The sequence below is a fragment of the Conger conger genome, chromosome 1, assembly GCF_963514075.1.
Source record: "Conger conger chromosome 1, fConCon1.1, whole genome shotgun sequence".
Taxonomy (NCBI): domain Eukaryota; kingdom Metazoa; phylum Chordata; class Actinopteri; order Anguilliformes; family Congridae; genus Conger; species Conger conger.
In genome coordinates, this window is record NC_083760.1 from 36,786,222 (window position 1) to 36,801,772 (window position 15,551).

At 40.4% G+C, this 15,551-nt stretch overlaps 1 protein-coding gene across 1 annotated transcript in view; it reads left to right on the plus strand.

The window, feature by feature from the left end:
• The window catches only part of xdh (xanthine dehydrogenase), a 120,498-nt gene that overhangs the window by 44,494 nt on the left and 60,453 nt on the right, over nucleotides 1-15,551 (plus strand). Inside the window, exons 11-14 of the mRNA XM_061258428.1 lie at nucleotides 1,652-1,803; nucleotides 5,093-5,186; nucleotides 7,671-7,780; nucleotides 8,019-8,203. Coding sequence (XP_061114412.1) covers nucleotides 1,652-1,803; nucleotides 5,093-5,186; nucleotides 7,671-7,780; nucleotides 8,019-8,203 — 541 coding nt within the window. The remainder of the gene's footprint in view (nucleotides 1-1,651; nucleotides 1,804-5,092; nucleotides 5,187-7,670; nucleotides 7,781-8,018; nucleotides 8,204-15,551) is intronic.

Genomic DNA, 15,551 nt, shown 5'->3' on the forward strand with positions numbered 1-15,551 from the left:
AGAAATATAGCCGTGAAGAGGACAATTCAGGAGGTCATTAAATAATATGACAATATCCGTATCATCGAAAATTGCAGAAAAAAAAATTAAGCAATTATAGAAGGGAATCCAGCAAAACCAGTGAGAACTAAAGTCATAGCTAGCTAGTTAGCTACCCTAGAAAACTAGCAAGCCTTATTTGTTCAAATAAAGTATCGTTAAAATTCAATTTTGTATTAACATTCAAAGCCCAAATGATCGGCTACAATTCTGTGGCGCTATTGAAGCCAACTAATGCAAGTTACATGATTTGATAGGAAGTGGACCGCCCCCAGCCGATATATCCAATACATTCATGGTCAAATACATTCTCGGGAAGGACTCATCGGTTCTGGCTGGTATCCTAGACGGTTTAGAGAGTGGACTCAGTCGTGGACCACCTGAGCCGATGGAGTGTAGCAGAGTGAGAGTCATTTAAGAAGTAACTATGAAATATGAAATAAATGAGTATGCCAAGTAGCTATAATCACTCTCTTCTCTGTAGACCTAGCACTGCTTTGAAACATTGTAGCAAAAAACCGCAGTGCAATTAAAAGTAGTAATATATACGGTAAGGCATGGTTATGTTACGTTGGGTGATCGAGTTCGCCTTCCAGTTGCAAGCTAACTACACAAACTAACATGACCACTAATTGATGATGATATAAAACCAAATGTTATCAAGCAGGGTAGTACATTGTCCAGTTGACAAAGAGGTCTGGGACTACTGGAACCTTAGGATCAGTGGAGTGCCTCCATATTGGTGAGGACTACCGTCTTTGTGGCCAGCCCTGATTCAATTTAGAATTTGAAATTCACTATTTGGTCATCTTGCTGATGCTTTCAGCAAAAGTGACAGGCCAACGGTTCATATTACCTGGTATGCAAAAGTGGATCAAGTAAGGATCCTACAGGCCATTCTTCAGGAGGAAGTGAGAGGTTTTTTAAATAATAATGGGCGCAAAGAGACTGGGCAGTAATTCTGGCTGAGCGATCAAGAGTGGGTAGGGGAGGGGGATGATATATTTCAATGGGAGTTATTAAAGAAGGATATGAAGCTCTGTATGAAGTTAATATGCATTAAGGTTTGTTCTGATTATCCAAAATGGAGGAAGGATATGTTTATGGATGATTAAGATTATATTGCCAACATCCTTACTTTGAAAGTACAGTATACTGAAGGACCATTGAAATAATCAGTGGTAAGCTTAAATAGATTCATGGTTGTCAAATGCCCTTGAATTTAGTAAGAAGTGCTGTACCTTGTTGTTTTCATAACTACTTATGTGACAGAGGGGATCTTTAGTACAGCATTGTTAGGGAATATCTGTAGCATCTGCTGTCTGCCTATGATATGTGGATATTCACCTACTAGGGCAGGGGTCAGCAACCCTGGTCCTGGAGAGCCGCAGGGTGTGCTGGTTTTTATTTTCGCCTTAATACCAGCAACCGATTCAGACCCAAGAAACCAGGTGAGGCAAGTTAACTGTGTGGTCGATTGCATTAATTGATCAATTAAGTGCAGAGTAACAACGAAAGCCAGCGTACCCTGCGGTTCCCTGCGGGTTGCCGACCCCTGTACTAGGGGGAAATATTTGGGGAGTGACACATGGGTTTCCCCTCGCTGTTGCAGGAATTGTGTTTGGAGCTGCCTGCACTCTGACCCAGCTGGGGGATGTGCTTCGTGACAGCATGAGAGACCTCCCTTCTCACCAGACCGAAATTTTCCAGGCAGTGCTGGAGCAGATGCACTGGTTTGCTGGGCGGCAGATCCGAAATGTTGCTGTAAGTCTTCAAATGTGTGCGACATTTGATATAAGTGCATTCATCAGTACTGCAGGACTATAACTTGCTCAAACAAAAGGTTTGTAGAAAGTAGGACAAAATCAGAGACATGTTTTGTTGTTTTTGCTCTATACTCCAGCAAACAAAAACAATCACAATGTGGTTAAAGTGCAGACTTCTAGATTTAGGTTTTTACATACATATTGATTGAACATTGTATGAATTGTAGCTTTTGTTATACATAGTCCCCCCAATTTTAGGGGACCAAAAGCAATTGGACAAGGTATTAGGCAGGTATGTTAAGTTGAATCATTAGTTCATGCATAAAAGGTCTAGAGTTGATTCGAGGAGTGCCATCTGCATTTGGAGTCTGTTGTTGTCTCTCACCATGAGGTCCAAAGACAATATCAGTAAAGCAGGCCATCATTAGGCTGAAAAATCTGAATAAATCAATCAGAGACAGAGCCAAAACATTAGGTGTCTAAATGAACAGTTTGCACCCCAAAATTAAACTTGAATGCAATTCACTTATGATTATCTGCTTATATAAGTACACATATCACATAATGAAATATTAAGTGTTTATAGACATGTTTATATAATTTAAAGCATTTTTAATAATTTTAATCAAAACTGGTTAAAGCAGGTGGTTTTAATGTTGTGCTGATCGGTGTAACTGCCTAGTGATGTTGGTAATAACCTGTACATCATGTTAGGTGAAATGATCATTGCTTGTGTAAAACAAATGGCAGGAAAATAGGGCCCTTGGTGCTTATGTGCCTAATTGTGTTGTGCAAGAAATTATCTCCAGTTTCATTTTCATAGAATATGAAAAGCAGTTTTTTGTTTTGCACATTTCCTTTCTTGCTCTACTGAACATTTATATGAGGTGAAAATGAAAGTGCAGGCGGTCACCCTTACTTTGAGGGTATTTACATCCTTATTGGGTGATCGGTGTAGGAATTACATCCCTTTTTATTCATAGCCCCTCCATTTTAGGGGAAGAAAAGTAATTGGACAGTTGGCTGTGTAAATAAGAGAAATAAGAAAGATAAAAAATAGTCAGACATAGCCAAACAGTGGCTTATAAGAAAAGGGTTTTTGCCTTGCTGTGGTTTACAGTCATAGAAGTTTCCTCCTCCATTCTCAACCCCACCCACTCACCTCCATTTTTATATTACATATCCATTTTACCATTTTTATCTTTCGATCTCTTTTTTTTTTTTATAACTGTCGGCTGTGAGGAAAGGTGATTCCAAGATTGATTCTTGTTTGTGGTTTCTCTTCACTGTACTTTTGCGTCTTCTTGCTGCCTTTGCAGTAGCTAGTTAGGTACCTACCTAAGTGTCCCTGAGCCAGACACCTAACCTCTAACTGCTCCTGGTGCCTTGTATGGCAGCCACAGAAGCATCAATTGTACAGCGCTTTGGATAAAGGCGCTATATAAATTCCAACCATTTACCATTTACCTAGGTACAAACACACTGTGGAAGCCTGACCCCACCCTGTATGCTCTGGAGCTGCACCCACCCCTCTGAATACAGAGGATTGCCACGTCCAGAAACATCCCAAACACATTTTAAAACAACATAGCAATTGAAACTAACTAGCTGCCGCTCCTCTCTACACAGATTGAAATAGTTTTAGTTCCAGTTAGTTTCAGCTTGTTCAGTTAGTTTTAAATGTATTACAGTAGAACTCCTATCTAAATCTTCTGATCTACTCTAGTGCAGTACTGCCCGCCCAGAATTGTTGTAGATTCGGCACAGAGTTGGTGTCGGAGTGTCGGACCACATGGTTGGGTCAATTGTCTCCTTGCCTCCTTTATCCAAGCCTAAGCATCAGATGTGTTTCCGGACCTGGAGAAACATCAACTCCGACAGCCTGTCACATGACCTCCTGAACCTCCCCCCCCCCCCCCCCACCTTCTCATCAGCAATTGAAAGTTGAATTTTACAACAAATCTATGAGTGATATATTCAACCTCCATGTACTCATCATATCTTTTGTGGGTTGGTTTTTCTCATTCTGGTTCACTCCTGAATTGAGAAGAGTTAAATCAGCTGGACACATATTGGAGCATCATTACAGGATGTTCCATGCTCACTGTCCACAAACCTATCATGACTACCAAAGGGCTTATTCCAAAGCCCTGCAGGAGGCTCATTCAATGTTTTACTCCAAATCTGGACATTCAAAACACCTGTTTACTACAATACACAACTCACTTAGTCCCCAATCACATCCTCCCATTCAGGCAACAGAGGAGCAGTGTAAGTTTCATTGACTTCTTCAACTCTAAAGTTAAAATATCAGATCCCTTATCAGCAGCTCAACTCAACTACTATGTCTCCTCCTACCCTCCAGCCTGCCTCTCAACTTCTTTGCTGTAGTCACCCAAGGGGAAATTGAGGCCATAATCTGCTATATGTAACCGTCTTCATGTGTCCTGGATTCTATCCCTACTGCTCAAAATATGCATTCCTGCTCAGAGTCCACTGCCTGCCCTCACCCAGGCAGTTAATCTTTCCCCACTTATCACCCAGGTAGTTAACCTTTCCCTCCAATCTGGCAGCATCCCTAAAGTTCTCAAGACTGCTGCAATCAGTCTTTGAAAAAGTGGTTGCTGCTCATCTTCAAGAGCATCTAAACCATAACAACCTCTACTAGAGCTTCCAGTCTGGTTTCTGGACTGCTTATAGCACAGGAACGGCGCTACTCCGGGTACACTAACAATCTCTAAATGATTACATAATTACTGGGTCTTCATGGCTTCTTATCCTCCTGGACCTCCTGGACCCCAGACTTTGATACAATCCAATTAGTTCCATTACTATGCTCTGGTCCAATAACGGTCTGCAGCTTTTCACCCCCAAGACTAAGCACTCCTCAATGGGGGATTGGGCTTTCTGTTCAGCTGCTCTCCCTCTGTGGAATGCTCTTCTGGACCACCTGAGAGCTCCTCAGACTCTGAGCCATTTTAAATCTTGGCATGTGTTTTATAAAAAGAATTATGTCTGCTTAAACATTTTATTCCAGTAACATTGTTTCTGTTTTTTATTATTTCATTTATTTTATGAAAATCACTTGATCTGCTTATCTTTTACTATTATCCTTCTATGTAGCACTTTGAGGTAGTTTTTTTAAAAATAAAAACTGTGAGCAAAGGAGAACAAAATTGGCGAAGGTGCACAAAGGCCAAGATTGCCAGTGCACCATATATATATATATACCTTAGCATGGCTTTTTTATAATATTATACAATGTGTGCTGTGTGCTGGGTTGTCAGGCTATAGGTGGAAACATAATGACTGCCAGTCCCATTTCCGACCTCAACCCTGTGTTCATGGCTGCTGGCTGCAAGCTCACACTACAGTCCAAAGGTAAACCGTTTCTGTACTGTGTACATTGTTGCTCCTGTGTATATCCTGCAGTTAATAGCTCTGTGTTGGGGCCAGGGGCATCAGGAGACAGAGGAGGGAAATAAGTAGCCAGGCTGCATTATATTCATTGCCTTACACTGGAGAAAGGCATGACTTTGGATTGTAGTTGTTGGATCAACCACCTGTCAGTGTAAAACATTTCAAGATTGTTGGGGAACTGGGAATGAATGTAGATTTCCACTTGAAATTGTCGTCGATTAAGTTAATGTTAGGTTGAGAATTTTTTTACCTTTGGAACAATAAATACAGGCTAAATATTTGCACAGTGGTATAATTTCTGTTCTTCCAGCTGTGTACCAATCCAGCACATTGGATTTGAAACTATGCATGTGAGGTTAAATTGCAGACTGTCACCTTTAAAGGTACAATAGGTAATTTCGGACTCCTAACGGCCAAGAGAGGAATTGCAGCTACAAACACCCTCAAACCACAACATGCACTGTTTTGGAAAGTTGACAGTGACAAACGTAACAGAGCCTGTCATCTTTTCATAGTCTAGTAAGTAAATATTTGCAGAACAGGTGACTTTATGAAATGTTGACTTTAGTGTGCTGCACAACACTATTTATTTATTTTTAAGTCTAGCTAAAGTCTTTTCCACTTTAGCTAACCAACTATATTATAAGCAAGGAACTTATTTGGCTATGGAACTAGCTGGCTGTATAAGTAAGATATGATAGTGTACCACAAACGATGCAACTGCAGCTTACAGTTTGAGACAAATGAAGGTTTAGCTAAACACGCATGATTGAAGACGTAAAGAGATAAAAGGAACGTGTAGCTGCCAAAACTGCACTCCAGACAAGCGATCACTGAAACTCTGTATACTATTGCTTATTATCCTAGTTAAGAATACATATCTAATTAAAAAACGATACCAGTTTGTTATCAGTAGCAACATGCAAATGAGCTATTAGTTAGCTTGCCAAATTTACCAATATCCACCTAGATATGTAGATATGTAGTTTTTGCTTGGATAATAAGCAATAGTATACAGAGTTTCAGTGATAGCTTGTCTGGAGTGCAATTTGGGCAGCTACATGCAAATAATCATAATAAGCCCCCACGCCATTGGCTGTGGCAATTAGAACCAATTTTCAACCAATGAGCTTGAATTATTGTACAGTTATACAATGTTTTGGTACAGAGTGCCGGCCCGTCAACTGCATATTTTGAAACCCAAATTTAAGGACTATAAATGTAGGTAGAGGGTGAGTCAACATGTCAGTGAGCCTTTTTCAATGATAGGAAGGGATTTACAATAGTCTTGGAACAATATTTTAACACAAAAATCTTATCTTTTGTCCTTTTAATTTGAGGGTATTTACATCCTTTTTGGATGATCCGTGTAGGAATTATATCCCTTTTTAAACATAGTCCCCTCATTTTGGAGGACCAAAAGTAATTGGACAGTTGGGTTCTCAGCTGTTTCTGATTAGTTAGGTGTATTAAATCACTTCCTTAGTGCAGGTATAAGAAAACGTTCAGTATCTAGTCTTGATTCTAGGTTTTTGATTGCCTTATTTGCATTTGTGCTCTCTATCTTTTTAATGATGTTCGAACCCGTTTGTTTCAGTCGGCCTATTGGTTAGCCTATGTCTCTGACTGTTATTTTCTTATTTCCTAGCGTCATAATGGTTTCCTTGATTTTCATTGGCAAAACTCTGGTTGTTGTTTTGACAAACTCTAATAACAGACTCCAAAAGCAATCAAAAGCTTAGAATCTATTCTAGATACTGAAAGTGTTTTTATACTAGCACTAAGGAAGCAATTGAATACACTTGGCAACTGTCCAATTACTTTTGGTCCCCTGAAATGGGGGGAATATGTATATACTGATCACCCGATATGGATGTAAATACTGTCAAATTAAAGCTGACAGTCTGCCCTTTAACTAGAATATTCTCATCGTTATGTTGAGAAAGATTACTCAATTATAACCTTTTGGGGAAACCTAAAATTGTTGGCTGGTTTCCCTGAATCCTGGAGAACAGTAACAACCTTGTAACTTTAAATATTTCTACAACTCAGCTGACCCTGCTTCTTACTTTTTGACAGAGTGAGCACATTATTGCTTGACTGAGTTGATTGTTAGATGTAAAGCATGTTAGAGAATGTCGTATGAATGTGTCATTTGTTTTCACAGCTATTTGTTGAAATTTCAAATAAGGACAGGTGTCATTCACGATTCAGTATTTGGTTCCATTTAGTTAAACACTGGGACCAATACAATATGTCATATTCACATCTTTATTCATATTTGCCAAAGCAGGTAACAAGGTAACCGTAGGGAAGGCTACATAAAAGGCAGTAAAGCACTTGCATGCAATTTGAATGTAACATTAATATTAAAATAGTGATAATTTATCTAATAAAGTTAAGAATTTCTAATAATGAGAATGCTGATAATAATCTGTGGTCTAGGAGGCAAACGAATCCTTCAGATGGACGACAAATTCTTTACGGGCTACAGAAGAACAGCTATAAAATCAGATGAGATTCTGCTCTCCATAGAGATCCCTTACACAAAGAAGGTGAGCAATTTGACATGATTACTGGCCTGTGCAGTACTGCAGTACATTTCCTTATGAAATGCCTCGATCACAGGGTGGTTATCTAACAGCAGCCAGAATAACCACCCAGTTTATATTCAAGAGAAAGCTAAACAGGACTGGAACATTGTGCTCACTTTTAAGTGGCTCTGTGTGTTGGTATTTCACTTGAGTCCTGTGAAAATGTTAGGTCTGAGGCTTGGTCTTTGTTCTGTTCCAGGGCCAGTACTTCTCTGCTTTCAAACAGTCCCAACGTAGGGAGGATGACATTGCCATAGTAACCTGTGGAATGAATGTTGTGTTTGAAGAGGACACTAACACTGTGAAAGACCTCCGGCTCAGCTACGGAGGAATGGCACCAACTACTGTGATGGCCAAGACCACCAGCAACCAGTTGATTGGGAGGTTAGCCTTTCATGAAATAGTTAAAAGTCGATTTTGAGACCGATTTCGGATCCAGAAAAGATATTGGTGATTTATCTTGCATTATCATATTATATATGTGTACTATATCATTGAAGTTTTCAGTTAGTTACAAGTAATGACAATTGTGACACTGTTATATACTAATATACCTGAAAAATATACCTCTGGGAAGTTTCATTGGTCATAATCCAAAAGTCAATTGCCAAAGTCGGTAACAAACATTTGATATGTTCAAGTGCATTATCCTGAAGCCTAAAGCCTAAAGCCTAAAATCCTAAAGATCAAGGCTGGGATGTTTCATGAGTCCACAGTGTTGGAATCCAATTGTGACTGACTCCATGCTTCAGATACAGGTTTCAAAATGTGACTTTTTCAGTTAATCATTGCATGTTCAAGTATAGAATGATAGCTAAAAATGATATTTCACTTTGTGAGATTGAGGAAATATTTCTGGAGATATGATTGTTTGAATGTTGCATTTTTGCAAAACACAGTTTTTAGAAAATGGGCTTTAAATATTTAGTTCTGAATTTAGCCTTTCTCATAAAAAAATACACCCACAAACCAGGAACTATTGTATGAAATTGTTATATTGGTCTAGTCCCAAACCCAGTACTTGCTATGGATTTTAATTGGTTTGATTAGGATAGTGTTTTAAACCAGGATTATATCTCAGATTTAATTTCTAGTTTGGCTTTAAACCCTGAACCTTTTTAATTTTTCCACTTCCATTATTTTGTCATGACCCCCATCATCATGTAACTTCAAAACACTGATAACTACTCTCCCTATTGAGATATAACAATAATACTTAAAAGAGTGCCCTCATCAACAGGAAATTACTTCTTGCCTGGTAGCTATTTCACAATACCTTGCATATGAATGATTGGCAAAAAGTTACTCTTTTGTTTGCCCCCAAACAACCCTCCCTCTATCTCTCATGGGATTACATTCAAAATCATTGAAGTTGGTAACTACTGAATAGTAACTATTGAATACTGAGTTGAGTCTAGAATAAGTTCAGGGATATAAAAAAGGCTGTATTTAAGAGATTGATTAGGTAGCTACTGTGCCTCATAGAAATCAAACAATGTTTGAAAAAAACCCTGTCTGGTTGACTTGGCAACCTCAAACATTAGCTTTGTAGCTGTTCTGGTTTCAGCCATTGGACTGACAAACACTGATCATTGTAGACACACTGGCGTTAGTCTAACTTAACATAATAATGATGGCAACAACAATGCAATAATTGAGAAAATGGGGAAATGGGGATCAGGCTTTCTGTTCAACATGTGGACATCCAAAGTGTCATTATCCAGAAGTGCACACTAATCACTAAAGGTAGCATATCCTAGCTACAGGAATCACTCCCAACACGATGTAAAGTTTCACAAGCATATGAACTGTATGATGTCATTCCACAATGTTTCAATGCATTGTTATATGAAGCATCATTTGGAAGACGGATGATGACTATTTCTTCTCATACTGGATTTGCTTTCTAAAATAAAAGGCACAGTAGCATTGCCCATATGTCAGCCTCTTTTGTGGCAAATTTATAATCTAGATTACCCTCGTTGAACAAAGCAATTTACAAACTCATTCAAACCGTATGTCCGGTTTGTAATGAGTGTCAGTGAAAGATGCTGGCTAAAGATATTTTATCATTCCTGCTTGCATTCTTGGGTACTATCCAAATTTAATAATGGAGGGACAAAGAATTAAGCTAATTGAGTATGGATGGAATATCTCATAGGCTACCTAGTGAGAGGACTGACCCTGGTGAGTGGCACAGAGCTTCTCTATTCTAGGACAGATGGAAGTTGTGAGGCAGAGTGCCATAGCAGTCTCAGGCTGCAGTCTTGGCCTGTATTTGTTCTTCAGGTAGGCAAGAGAGGAAAATCCACTTTCACAAAGGTATGTAGTAGCAAAAGGTAAAAGGCTCCTCATTGCTTTTGCTATCAATTGAGGGAAGTCTTTCTGGCAAGAGATCCAGAATTGGATGAGTGTTCTTGTGTCATATGTATTCCTGTATGTGCTGTCAGTGGATAGTTCAATGAGCTGATCTTCCTCTGTCACTGTTAAGATTGAGCCATCTGCTGCACTGTCTTTGAATGGGAACTGTATCCATGTCTTGTCTTTGCGCCACAACTCAGCCTCAGAGAAGTATTTCCCAAACTCAAGTGCCTCCAAATGTGCAATAATTGTGTATGTTAGGCGAGGAGACAGCACTGCAGATTCACTTAACTCTTCCACAGATGGAAAAATGAAAAAAAGTGCCCTCCCTGACTCGTTCCCTCCACCTTCTGACTTTCTTCAGAAAGCCCTCTATCCTGTCATACATTTGGATGACGTGTGTATTGCGTCCTTGCATAGAACTGTTCAGTCTGTTCAGTTCAGAGTAAAGGTCTGAAAGATATGCAAGGTTGGTAGGCCAGGTATTGTCACTAAAATGTTTGGCCAGCTCTGCGGTGTTGTGGGACGCTAAAAACTCTCCAAGAGACGCACGTAACTCAAACACACGTGACAACACAGCTTCACGCGAAAGCCATCTAACCCCGGAATGATAGAGGAGCGCAGTGTGTTCTTCTCCTGCAGCATCGCAGAGCGAGGAAAATAGGCGCGTTCGTAGAGCACTCTTCTTGACAAAATTGACAGCTTTCACGACAGTGTCCATGACGTCTGACAAGTCATCACACATGTCTTTGGAAGCATGCAGTGCGTCCATATAATATTGGGAGCCACATCTTTGACGAGCGCATTAAGGCGCACCGTCTGGGCACATCGCGACACATTTTGGCCAAGGTATATCATGTTCACGGAAAAAATCATCGATCACTTTGAAAATCTCAGAACTTGTTGTACGCCCAGGCATCTGCTTACCAAAAAGAAATTCCTCCTGCATCTCATTTTGGTCGACAAACCGCAAAACGCCAAAAGCTGAGCCTCATTTGACACATCGGTGGATTCATCTGCCTTATGGAGTTTCTCTACTAGTTGCGCCCTCACATCTGCTGCCATTTCATCAATCCGGCGGGCGATGGTTGTGTCTGACAATGGGATGCTTTTCAATTTTTTAATGTACTCATCATTCCCAAACATTGTTTTGCACATACCACTAGCTGCAGGCAATATTAAACTTTCCGCTATTGTGTAGGGCTTTTTTGTCTAAGCAACACGTAATGCAACTTGATAAGATGCTTTTAAAGCTAACTCGCCAACTGTTGTCTCATCAAGGTCTGTTGGCCCGCAAAAGCTTTTAAACAGGACTGGATATATTCAAAGGCTTTTTCCTTCAAGTGAGCATGGTGTGTCTCAAAGTGTCGTTGCAGCTTTGCTGGCTTCATACTTTCGTTTGATAGCACGACAGAGCAAACCACACACATTGGTAATTCAACACCATCGGTCTCCTTGCAGGTGAAGCCAAACTGTAGATAATTTTCAGAATATTTACAAGTCTTCTCTCGTTTGCATTTATGGCTATTCATTGAAGGGGTGTTGGCATCCTCTGAAGGTGGGTCACCCGAACCGCCATCATTCGTGTCTGACATGGAGCTTTTGTTCCGAGAAATTACAAAACGATCCATCATTTCACATTTTATGGTTATCGCTAACGTGTTTTGGCACAGGATAGCTAAATGTTGCACATGGGGATCACATGATCGCATGCATGATTCATGGGTAGCCTACTATGTGTTATTATAAACGAATAGGAAGCGTTTTTCTTTTCTACATTCTGTTAGCCTATGACATTTTTAATTTTTGGAAGAGGAAAAAAATGCTTCAGGTGAAAATTTGCCGGACCCCCTGCAGTACCTCTGCGGACCCCCTAGGGGTCGCGACCCCCCGGGTGAAGACCGTTGTCCTAGGAAGATGCGCAGAGCTGGGATGTTCCCGTGGGTTGCGCGTTGTTGTCTGGTCTGTTCGGTTCTGGAAAAAATGTCCGCTGGTTCTTTTTCCATGTATAAAAGTTAGTTCCTGTGCTTTGCAGGGGTAAACTGATGTAGCGTTCCGCATACCCCAGTTTCCGCGCGCTATAGGCCACTAAGTTATCGCAAGGTAACTAGGTGTGTCCGTAGGCCTGGTAGTGCGCTGTGTAGAATTCAGCCTCTGTCCGAGTCTCGGAGCAGATGAAATGAAGAGAAACAGGCATCTGAAAAGCAAGTGAGAAGAAAGGTTTTTCCCGAGAACATGCCTTGCTCTTATACGGAATAAGTTTATTGCTCCCGCCATTACGGGATTGGCTGAACCGAGCTAGACGTTATGCGGGGTAGATGTCGCGGAATTGTCCTGTGGGATTGTAGGAAATGTGGTTCCTACATATGTAACCTGTTTGCTTTAGACAAATTGATTGGCTATATTGCTATAATTATCACCCGTTCTAGGTGTGAAGGTAGGCCACCTTAAAACTTTCAGGAAGCAGCACACACTGGCCTGTGAACAGAGGCGACTACCATAGAACAGAGGAAAAACATTAGTTTTGAACAGTAGAAGAACAAACGGCCATCTCGCTTCATTAAATTAGAATGGTTTATAATAATAAAAACAACATCACATTACACTGCGACTTGTCTTTACAGAGACCGATAAAGTATCAACATACAAAAGTTTGTTTGGGACTCTAAAATGTATGGCGAGTCATTTTGTTACATTTATCAGAGCATGGAGGACCAAATTGTCACAATATTGAACAAAATGTAACAATTTTAGTGATAGCGATAGTGATTTTGTTTCGCTCTCCCCTGTGAAGTGGCTGAGTGCAAGACCTGTACAGTATCTGAAGCTCTTGCTGGGTCACAATTTACTTTACCCGGTCAGAGAAGAACTGGCTAAATTTTGCTAGGGATTCTGAGGTTACCTCGGCTTAAACCTCACCTAGCTACTGACCAGACATCTACATTTTTCCAGTTCTCCCCAAGAGAACTTCTCTTGCTTATCTCACCATAAGCCCTCCTGCAATATGCTATGTAACTGTGGTTGTGGTCAGATTTATCATAGGACTGCACATGCTTCAGTTGTAGTGCTCTTTGAGTGGGTTTGACTGGTACAGAGGCATGCAAGGTAATAGATAATACGGTTAATAGATAATAGTGGTTTTGTGTTTCATTTGACGCTCTCCCCTCGGGAGATCTGTGTCGCGGTTCCAGACTGTGTTCTTAGTCTTTTCCAAGCACTACCTTTTTTGCGCCACTATAGTGTTTGTCGTATTTTTTGTCTTCTAACGTTACTTTACCACCAAGTCAATATAGACTAGCTAGCTAACCATAAACGCATAGAGCTTGCCAGCTATCCCAACAAGACACACCCCAATAGACATTCGATGGGTAGAATAGCTACAGACTAACCAGAGATGCTGTTTTTTGTGGTGTAAAGTACGTCATCCATTTATCCAGGGTCAGACATAATGTTCCTTAGATATTCTGCGAAATCAGATCCTAGAGCAGCAGGGCAACAAAAGCCTAAAGTATAGATAGATAGATAGATAGCTTGGGAAGTAACACATTAGTTGGTGTAAAAAAGTTAGTTGACTAGCTTAAGTATAGCTTTGTACAGTTGCATCGCTAACTACTAGTAACTAACAAGATAGCTCAGCTAACATTAGCTATTGATAGCTAACTAACTGCCATCTTGAAAGCGGTCAGAAATAGCCTGTGATGACAAGGAGTGTGTCCCATTAGCTGGAAAGTGCATACTCCACTACAACCCTCCTCCACTCTGTGCTCCAGAAATATATTATATTATGCTATATATAACACCCAGCATTAATGATCAGTAATCTCAGTAATCGGTCAAATTTTCCCCTGATAATTGACATATGAAGCGGCATATGGCATAGGCTACATTTCGTACGTTTCGTACAAATGTACAGAAATATTTCTGAATTAGAATATGTGAGATGCAACCGACAATAGCCAAGAACATAAAACTGTTACAGTACACGGTGTTGAGATTGGACACTGAGGCTGTTGAGATTCTGGGATTAGCCTATGGAGCTGGTCAAACTGGTCAACCAGCTGTTTCAAAACCTAGCTCAAGGTGTCTTTTTCAGGAAAAAAACAATGATACGGACCAGGTCTTGTTTGGTTGTAGCCTATCGAGATAGCAAAGTATGCCTTTGAAGTACACACAAGCTAAATGACATGAAAAACACTGCGTGCTAATTACACTCCATTTTGGCTCCATATGGCTCTGGCAATGTATAATTGTATGTTCTGTGAGGCGCGTGGCTCGCACTTGTGCAATGCCTTACATTATTGAGTCACTGGCTTACAGACAAGCTAACTTTTCATCATTCATTTTCAACGGGGCCTCGTTCTCAAAATATCAATTTTGATAACAACCATAGTGCATTAGAACCCGATTTTAGGAAAAGGCACTAGTCCATTTAAAAGTAGGACATGTTCTAATTGGGTGAGAAACTGTAAAACACTTTAAAAAGTTTGTAGAAGATCTTTTTAATAAAAACTACCAAACAAATTTTTATGAGATTTATGGATTAATTGGAATAGTGCGTCTGCCTTACCAAAAGACTTTTCATGTATATTGGTCCCAGAACGGCAAAACGACGAGGCTGGTGATTTTCGTGTATTGCATGCAAGTGTGGTATCTAACACCTCTGTTAATGCTGTTTCATGTATTCTGGCCTCGGTAGAGGCGTTTGGTTTCGGATGTTGAAGTGAGTGTAATGTAGCCTGCTATGTTGTGTATTCTGGTCTTGGTAGAGGCGTTTGGCTTCGGTTGTTGAAGTGAGTGTAATATAGCCTACTGTTTTGTATATTCTAGCCTTGTTATAGGCGTTCAGGTTCTGTTTTTGAAGTAAGATTAATGCGTTTCATGGCTTCCCGTATCTTTTTAAAGTAATCCTGTTTTGCCAGGAAATGAGATTATAAATAGTTGTTGTTTTGTGCATGCTAGCATTGGGGCCAGTATTCCTGCTGTGGAATCACAGACGGGATGTCTTCTATGTCTTTCATTATCACATTACCGTTCTGGTCCTAGGTAGGGTATAACGCTGTTGGGAGCCTGGTTAGGCATCTCCCTTGCACGATGGCCGTACCTAGGTTTTACTCGCCTCGCTCGATTCAAACATAACTTATTGACTGTTTTGATAGGTTGTTTTATTGGTGGCTAATCGCCGGGGAGTTAATCCCTTATTTACCCCTTCCTCCTCTGGGGTGCATCCCTTGTCTCCAGGGATGCCCCCAGAAAATATCAGTGGTTCTCACGTCTGGTGAGTAACTTTTAGAACCCAACTCGGTTGCGTTTGGTCCTCCGACCTGCTCCCCTTTACAAAGGGCAGCAGCAAATTTCCGAATATTTTTGGGTT